The sequence below is a fragment of the Prenolepis imparis genome, unplaced genomic scaffold (genome assembly GCF_030444845.1).
Source record: "Prenolepis imparis isolate NDT839.2.m4 unplaced genomic scaffold, iyPreImpa1.0 SCAF_3, whole genome shotgun sequence".
Classification (NCBI taxonomy): domain Eukaryota; kingdom Metazoa; phylum Arthropoda; class Insecta; order Hymenoptera; family Formicidae; genus Prenolepis; species Prenolepis imparis.
In genome coordinates, this window is record NW_028141161.1 from 6,345,293 (window position 1) to 6,355,022 (window position 9,730).

Below are 9,730 nucleotides of genomic sequence, written 5' to 3' on the forward strand. Positions count from 1 at the left end.
AAGCAGTGGTATCAACGCAGAGTACTTGGGATTGTGAAAAACTTTTTTCCCCGGTCATTACTAGTCTCATTATCCTTCTGAGTATTATGTGTATTGTTAATGCGATTGTTAAATAAATATTTAAGTCGATTATAGATGGTTACAAAAATTAAATCTAACGGATAATTATTATTCAATAAGATGTCAATAATTAGACTCAAGTTTTTTTGTTGAAAAGTCGGGTGAGAAAGTAAAATGGCTCTATCAGTTAGACCCATAATAGTACTCTTTTGTGATAGCGGATGTTGAGATAGGAAATTAAGGTATAAGGTACCTTAATTTCCTATCTCAACATCCGCTATCACAAAAGAAAGGTACTATTATGGGTCTAACTGATAGAGCCATTTTACTTTCTCACCCGACTTTTCAACAAAAAAACTTGAGTCTAATTATTGACATCTTATTGAATAATAATTATCCGTTAGATTTAATTTTTGTAACCATCTATAATCGACTTAAATATTTATTTAACAATCGCATTAACAATACACATAATACTCAGAAGGATAATGAGACTAGTAATGACCGGGGAAAAAAGTTTTTCACAATCCCATACGTTCCTTCTATTTCTGAAAGCTTTAATAGGATAATTGATAATCTGGATGTCAAACTTTCTTATTGTAGTCTGAATAAATTGCATCGTTATATAAAAGTTGGTAAAGATTCAACAACCATGTCATCACATAATAATATTGTTTATAAGATTGAGTGTAATAATTGCGATGCATCGTATATCGGCCAGACTGGTAGACAATTACAAACTAGAATGAAGGAACATCGGAATCACATTAAACGCAATACGTCTACGCATTCAGTGATTACGGATCATAGATTAGAATTTAATTGGAATGATATAAAAATATTAGATAGTGAGCCGAATTATAACAAACGATTAATTTCTGAAATGCTTTTTATAAAAAGACAAAACAATGGATTGAATTTACAAACAGATACAGATGGCTTACATGAAGCATATGTAAATACAATAGATAGGTTGTCTAAGATTTAAAAATAGATACTAGTCATGTTTATTTACATTTAAATAAATTCACCTCTATTATTATTTGCGGTTAAGTGGAAGTAATAACTGTCCGATATATCGATCTCATTTGGAACGAATCATTGTATAGTTAAACATGTACTGTGTCACACGATTTAATTTATTGAGTCCGTGAGATTGCACATCATAATTACCATGTGAGTTTTTACCTTGTAATTCTTAATTAATTTTTTAATTTTATGTTAACGTATCAGACGTATGATATATATTATTTATAGAGGTATGCTCTTAACCACGACATACATAATGGTAATATATAAAAGATGGTTGACAGCTTAGCAACAATAAGACTCGATGGATTGATGACTTTGACATTACTTTGTAGAACATCGTTTTTAACTAATTGACTAATGTTTTAATTTTCTATGTAATTAAATATTATTGATGATAGTTACGCGCTGAAGAGAGTCCTAATAAGGACAGAAACGTTCGCGATGTTATTAATGTAATTGAGATTTAATAAACTTATTTTTTGCGCTTTACTAACGGCGTTGGTTCCTTTGCTCATTTATACTGTTAATTATTATTTTTAGACGGAACTTTTACTATGTATAATAATTCATATTTTATATATTTTATACGTTACATAGGATCTCGGCTCTTGCATATTAATTTTTAATTAATTGCATATATTACATTTTTCTTTCAAAAAACCAGAAAGTGTATTACGATTACTCGACATTTGATTTCTCACCTTGTATAATAATCTAATAAGAAAAAAATTCTGAAGTTTGAATTTTTTTTCATAATCATTTATTTCGTTGAAATCTAATTGAGAATGTTTGACGCGTTGGAAAAAGATTATGAATAAATATTATCGAGAAAGATTATATTGGGAGATTTCCGCGAATTGTGATAAGGGTACACTGATGATAACGAATATATAGATGATATTGTATATACAGGGTGTCTGATAAAAATTGTAAGTAATTAAGAGCACAGTAAACTGAACAGAAAATCTTTTCCATTTTGCAATTTTCGCAATAATTAATGATAAATTAATAATTTAAAAAGATCGCAAGACGGACTTTCTATATTCAATTTAACTCGCTCTACCTGTTCACGAGTGTTGAAACAATCTCTAACAGACTGTATATTACAAAAAGGACTCCGCCATTTCCTTATGGAAATTGGGTTTCGGTGAAATTAGCTGAAACTTTGTTTGTGAAATTAGCTGAAACTTTGTTTGTGCAGAAATATTGTTCATGTGATGCTGATCAAAAGTCATTACCACGACCCTCAAGAATCAATCGTTTAATCTCTATGAGACGTTCTTCTTAATAACTGATATAGCGGCAACAGCATTATCAGGCATCAGGCCTATTGTGCAACTGAATATACTTGAATAAGTGCGTGTATGTGTGTGTGTGACAATTTGTCAATAAATATATTTTAGTTAAAAAGAGTTAGGAATATTTTTTGCAAGGAAAATAACAAATATAAATTAATTCTAAAATTTTGTAACTAAATTTCAATATTTTTCAGAACACAATAAAAATAAAAAAAAATTTTTTTAATCGATAGCGCGTTAAAGTTGATGACACTTCAAGCTTCAAATATTGTTTTAATTTTTTGTCTATATACGATGATTTTTTGCCGAGTATCGACAACACACATTGTATTTAAAAAATATATAATTTTACTTTCAAAATCGTGTAATCCGGTCAAGAAAAAAAGAATTTTAGGAAAATTTAAAAAATATCGTTTTGTAGGTAAAATGTATGGAACTTTTTTTGAAAGAAATTTTTTGTCGAACTGCAAGTGTCAAAAATACATAATTTTAAGAACAAAACAATGTGTTCTTTTTTAAAGCACAGAATGGAAAGATAAAAAAAATTTTTTAAACCACTAATTTCGCGTTAAAGTTGAAACTTTCAAGCTTCAAAATGCCTTTTTAATTTTTAGTCTACGATGATTTTTCGTCGATTCCAGCGGTTTAAAAGTAACTTAATTTTTAGGGTATGAAGTATTCCCTATTTTTTTTTTTTAGTAGTGTAAAATTTCAGGGAGCTTAAAGGGAATAAATATCTTTGAATTTGCAAAAAATGTATACGACAAATTGCGACAAATTACTTCACAAAACTTACTGAAAAAACCTTTTTACAACTTTAAGTATCTCATTTCCCAGACAGCACAGAATATCCAATGGACGTCCAGTTTTGGTTTTTATTTAGTCCAAATGTCCATGGATATAATATGAATGTTTTAAGAATATCCATTATTAGACGTTCAAAGTATAATATATTATATTTAGACGTTTTAAAAACATTCATTTTACGTACAGCACAGAACATTTCATTTACATTGCAGCAATATTATAATCTTACAAGTTGCAACGTAATATTGGAGAGACATTATAAGAACATGTAACTGTAATATTTTAAACGAAATATTACTGTAATATTCCAAAAATATTATAAAAACAGTATTCATTAATCATTCCCAGTGAGAAATGGTGATCGAATCGACGTCGAATCAACGTCAATTTGGTCGAATTGATGTTGAATTGACGTCGATTCGACCAATCATTTCTCGCTGGGTTAGTTCTTTTATTTACCGCTATGTGACGCACGAGGCGCTATCTTTCCCGTATTTAAGATTTGTTATGAGAATTATATATAAAGCTTGCAAATATTGAATATTAAGATTATATAATATCCGAATATCTAAGTATTACGGATAAACAAAATGAACTTACACAGTTTCAACAATTTTTTTTCTTGTTTCTTTTGGATGTTTGCAAGATTTCTGCAATTTTTTGATGCTGTATGTGTACTAAAATAGGTATATTCAGTACTCTAAACTCTAAATATATAAATTTACATATATATACCTACACCTATCTACTATAAAATATACGTTCAATGTTCGAAGCAGGTCCAATTTTAGTTTGTTTAATCCTTAAAATGGACATGTTTCGATTGTCCAGAAAAGTAATACTGGACATTTCTAAAATGTCCTAAAGATGTCGAAGGCTCTAATATGGATGTTATAAATACGTACAAAACGTCCAATATGTACATTTTTAATACGTTTTTAAAACGTCACTGTGCTGTCTGGGTTTGTCATAAATGTATATAGAAACTAGTACTAACAATAAGCAGTGAATTCATATATATTTGTCATTTTTACTGCAAAACAAATTCATTGCATGCATCTTTTGTGGATTCAAATTAAGGAATCCATTTCCTTTAATGGATGATTCTCGATATCTTATTACATAAAATTGTAATTTTTTTCCATATTTTGCAGTTAGATAGTTGTCAATGGAGTATAAAATGGAACATCCACCACAACCTGGTTTTGCCACATCACCACCATATCCTTATCCGCAGCCGCCACCTCCGCCTCCACAACAACCAACAAGTAAGCAAAATGTTAGAAATAAATTGTTAGCAAGTTTGAGTAAAAAATGACAATGATTGTTCGCATTAAAGGAGGAGGGTCTATAAGGCCGGTTTTCGGCCTCCTCTGCATTTCATATAAAAATATCAGAAGCGTTTCATTTTTGTAAGAACTATTGAAATTGGGTGATTTTATGCTAAACGGACGTATTTTCAAGCCTGTAACACCAATTAATACCATTTTTATCATCAACGTTCTTGTGCTACCTACACATTATTTCAAATATACTAATAAATATTTGAGATTAATGAATCTTGTGAAACCTAATGTAGTTTGATTAAATGTAGGTATTGTTATAACGGGTGCGAGCTTTGGCACAGAAACGCAACATATGGTTTGTCCACACTGCCGTGCTAACATATCCACACGTGTAGAAACGGAAGCGAACACAAAAACACACTTGTTCGCGCTACTTCTTTGTGTTCTCGGGTAAGAGAGTTTTGGGTTCGAGATATAGTAATAACAATAACAAATCTTTTTATTTAAAAGATTGCAAAATTAAATCTGAAATCTTTTCCCAGATGTTGGTGTTGCGCACCATGTCCTTATTGCATGGATAGCTGTTTGGTGAAGAAACATTATTGTCCGGCGTGCAGCAATTATCTCGGATCGTCCGAAAATTAATCCATTTTAAGCTGCGTTATAAGTATACGAAGAGATATGACGGCATTATCATCGATCAAGATTTACAACGACGAAAAAAAAGTTTTATATCTTTGCCCTATACATATATATATATAATTCAAGTTAAAATATCGATTTAGTTAAAATCTTAGTTAAAGTTAACAAAAAATCTTGATTTTATATAAAAATTTAGAGAATATATACAAAATGTGTTAATATAAACAATATATATAATTCTTACTTCTTCCTGGCAAACAGATTTGTCATAATATGTAACAAAAAAAAGCACAATTTAATTTATACATTACATGCAAGAAATATTACAAATACTGCTAGTTATGCAATAGTTACATTCAACTTAATATTTGTTATTATTTTGTTATAATGAGAGAGAGTAATAAATCAATATATAAGTGTATATTACAGTATGAATACAGTACAATTGAATTTACAGAATATTTTTTTTCATATGGTATAACAAATTTTCTGTACAAAAATAATAAAAATGCAAAAATATATAAGAGAAATTCATAACACTTCATTTTTTTTCTATCTTCAACAGCGCACTGCTCTCCTGTTTATTCTTTCCTAGAGTTAGATAGCTTTTGTTTTTCAAGATTTTAGATGTGAAAAGCAATTGATAATATATTGTGTCTAACAAATGATTCAACAATATGTACTTTATTCTTTATTCACGAAAATAATAAAATATATTAATTATAAATACATACTTATAAATATTAATATTAATATTATATAAAATATTAATGAATATTATGTAGTTATTATTGTGATACAAAATTCATACCTTTTTGTTGTATCTTTCATAGTGTTGATACTTATCTTCATAACTGAGGAATTGGACATATTATCCTCTATTACACACATGTAAATAAGAGTATATTCTATTACACAATATTAAAAAATGAGGGAGTTCTTCATTGTCTGCATACACAGTTCTCTATTTTTATAAAGTATTTTTATTGAGAAACTTGAAAATTTTAAAACTTATTTTATATTATATTTTGTAAATTATAATTTTATATTACTAGATTATATAATAATTATAAACTTATTATGTAATGATTATCAATTACTAGATTATGTAATAATTGTAAACGGCTTGACACGAAATAGCACAGAAAAAAGGAATACAAGAAAAAATATCTCTAATACTATATATTAATATTACTTATATTAAGTTTTTATTTTATTTGAATTGCAAAAAAATTATATTATTATGTTACAACTTCTTGATATCCGCGGCAGCGTTTAACAACGATACAATTTATGTGGTTTCAATAAAATTGTAAAATGTTTCATTTCATTTTGCAACTTTTGTTAAATTATATTTATTTTTATATTTTTATAATACATTATTTTTTAGTGTATCCTTTTATTTTTTAATAAGTTTCTTCTTGCATAAGTTTTAGTAGCATTATTTTTTTTTAGTTTTCAAATTTTTACAATTTGGCAGCTTATTTTTTTGCATTTTTTTTCAACAACTTTTAAAATTTTATAATTCGGCAGCTAATATATTTTTTTTTACAATAAATTTCAATTTTTTATAATTCGACAGCTTCTTTTTACAACTTTGAATTTTTAATAATTCGGCAGCTTATTTTTTTCTTGCACTTTTTACGACACAATTTTTTATAATTCGGCAGCAAATTTTTTTATTTTTTTACGATAACTTTTAATTTTTTATAATTCGGCAGCAAATTTTTTTTGTATTTTTTATATAATGATAGCTTTTAATTTTTTATAATTCGACAGCTAATTTGTTTTTTTACGATAACTTTTAATTTCTTATACATATAATTCGGCAGTAAATTTTTTTATTTCTTTTACAATAGCTTTTAATTTTTAATAATTCGACAGCTCTTTTTTTCACGACAGCTTCTAATTTTTTATAATTCGGCAGCTAATTTTTTTTTTTATAATTTTTAATTTCTTATAATTCGACAGCAATTTTTTTATTTTCTCGCGATAGCTTTTAATTTTTTATAATTTGACAGCTAATTTTTTTGTTTTTTTACGATAACTTAATTTCTTATATAATTCGGCAGCAAATTTTTTAATTTCTTTTAGAATAGTTTTTAATTTTTAATAATTCGACAGCTCTTTTTTTTTACGACAGCTTGTAATTTTTTTATAATTCGGCAGCTAATTTTTGTTTTTATAATTTTTAATTTCTTATAATTCGACAGCAAATTTTTTTATTTTTTTGCGATAGCTTTTAATTTTTAATAATTCGGCAGCTAATTTTTTTGTATTCTTTATATAACAGCTTTTAATTTTTTATAATTCGGCAGCTAATTTTATTTTTTTTACAACTTAATTTTTTTTATAAATTTTAATTTTTTGATAGCTTTTATTTACATTAACTTTTTGTAAATTTTTGCTAATTTTTCATATTTTTTAATTTTTTATAATTCAGACTTATTTTATTCTTTACAATATAACTTTCAATTGTTTAAGTTAGGATACACTATTTTTTAGCAGATAGATTTTCTCAATTTGTAAAAAATTAAGTAACCTTATACTTTTCATATAAGAATTGACTTTATGTTCTTGTTCTTTCAAATTTTATTATGATAGCTTCTACAATTTCAAAAAATCCAACATAAATTATATCGATGTTAATTTTGACGATGTTTTGACGAGATAACTTTAACCCTTTACTTTTACAGTACTTCAAAATTCTTGATAGAGTTTCACAATATTATTTATTCTATATAAATGAAAATTTTTCTTCATTATTTTTATTCTCGGCCTATCAATAATGGAATTATTTGGATATAATTTGGTTGGCAGTAGTATAGGTTTGGAAAAATTCTCTAAAGGCTTTATAGAAAGATGGTATCTTCTGGAAAAATATTTCTTCATCAGAAATCTTTATTCATAGATCCACTTCTCGGACGCGGGCGTCCAGTCGATCACTTCCTTCTCGCCAAACCATAGACCGATCTCCTTCTTGGCTGATTCCACAGAGTCGGAACCATGGATAATATTCCGACCAACTTGTATGCAAAAATCGCCGCGGATTGTGCCGGGTGCGGAGTCTTTAGGATTCGTCTCACCCAGCATCACGCGACCAGTCTTTACAACATTCAAGCCTTCCCAGACCTAAAAGCAATAATTTTATTAAGAAATAGATTAAAATAGACAAATATTTAGTTTTTGATCAGTATTATCATTTATCGTAGGAGACTAATTATAAGAAAATCATTATTATATGTATTAGTATTATTTCATTACATAATAACAAAACTTACCATTGGCACAACTGGTCCCAAACTCATGTATGAGATCAAACCTGGGAAAAAGGGTCTCGATGCTAGATCGGCATAGTGTTTTTTCAAAAGCTCCTCGGTTGGCTATAATGTAAATGTAAATGAAAGAATATGTATTATATGTATTATATGTATTATATGTATTATATATATTATATATATGAATTAGAGAAATATAATTCTTATTTATGAGTATTTTAGCCTATTATTTTACGATTACGATTCTATATTTTCAAGATAAATATATTTTATCTTGAAAATATAGAAATTATATTAGATACGAGTATAACTCGTATTTCAAATTTCGCGCCGCGTTCATCATCGCATGGAGGATTAGGTCGATGAATTTCTAACCTTAAGACAAGTGCTAATTCAATTTGTTTCTTACAAATCAATATCAATACTGTATACTCAACTGTACTGCACTGATTAAACAAAAACATTATTTTATCTGCAATTAATGTTTAACAATCGAATTATGTTTTATATAAAATTACGGATATTATGAATTAAATTCGAGTGCTTTTACTTGCTTTTACTCGATATAATTTTTGTTGAATGCACTCTATTTTTTTATATGATTCTTCGAAACAAAAGAATAAGAGTAATTTCAACTCTGGACCTCTAATGACATTGAACAGCCAGTATATAATATTAATCACGGAAGAACCACGTGGTGTACTCGTGCTAACTCTTCGTCAATAGGTTACAGAAAAACGCAATGTTGCAATAAAATTACGCGAGCATTACTTACCCACACCATCTTCAGAGCCACAAGTTTAAAGCCTTTGTCCTCAAACCGCTGGATAATCTTGCCAACCAGACCACGTTGTACGCCGTCTGGCTTGACCATGATGAAGGTGCGCTCCTTGTTTTCCGCCATAATTAATTTGCAAATAATTTGTAACAAGGCCGAGATGGAACATACAACCATACGGTGCCAACTAGCCGCAAATGAGCGAGAACGAGATGACCCGATGACGCGAGGCGAGAAGCGAGAAACCTGACGAAAGTGGGGGGGAGAACGCGTTGTGATGTGCCGGTTCGTCGATCGTATCCGCCGGCCGGTCGAATTTCAAAATGTCGGACTGAACAGGATTGTGTGTGTATAGAACCATAGACTTGAGTAATGGATAGAACGGCGAAGATCTCTTTGATCCATAAAAATATATATATGTACTAGCCAAATTGCACGTAGCACGCATACAACATTAGTACACATGACTTTTATATATTATTGTGTGTATTTAAAAAACTTCGATCTCGATTAATTTTAATTGTATTATATATAGTTTTTATTATCGAA

General features: G+C 28.3%; 2 protein-coding genes across 2 annotated transcripts in view; one reads left to right on the plus strand and one right to left on the minus strand.

Annotated features, from left to right (window-relative positions):
* LOC145934125 (lipopolysaccharide-induced tumor necrosis factor-alpha factor homolog) overlaps positions 1-5,615 on the plus strand; it is an 8,972-nt gene extending 3,357 nt beyond the window's left edge. The window contains exons 2-4 of the mRNA XM_083034406.1: positions 4,352-4,465; positions 4,792-4,933; positions 5,026-5,615. Of these exons, the coding sequence (XP_082890532.1) occupies positions 4,366-4,465; positions 4,792-4,933; positions 5,026-5,128 (345 nt within the window). The 5' untranslated portion in view covers positions 4,352-4,365 and the 3' untranslated portion in view covers positions 5,129-5,615. The remainder of the gene's footprint in view (positions 1-4,351; positions 4,466-4,791; positions 4,934-5,025) is intronic.
* A 2,380-nt stretch (positions 5,616-7,995) lies between these two features.
* Positions 7,996-9,477, minus strand: Awd (nucleoside diphosphate kinase). The gene is made up of 3 exons (XM_083034405.1): positions 9,179-9,477; positions 8,407-8,508; positions 7,996-8,257 (listed from the first exon to the last, which is right to left on the minus strand). Exons 1-3 carry the CDS (start codon positions 9,356-9,358, stop codon positions 8,027-8,029), a joined length of 513 nt encoding a protein of 170 aa, XP_082890531.1. The 5' UTR covers positions 9,359-9,477; the 3' UTR covers positions 7,996-8,026.
* Between the last annotated feature and the right edge of the window lie 253 nt (positions 9,478-9,730).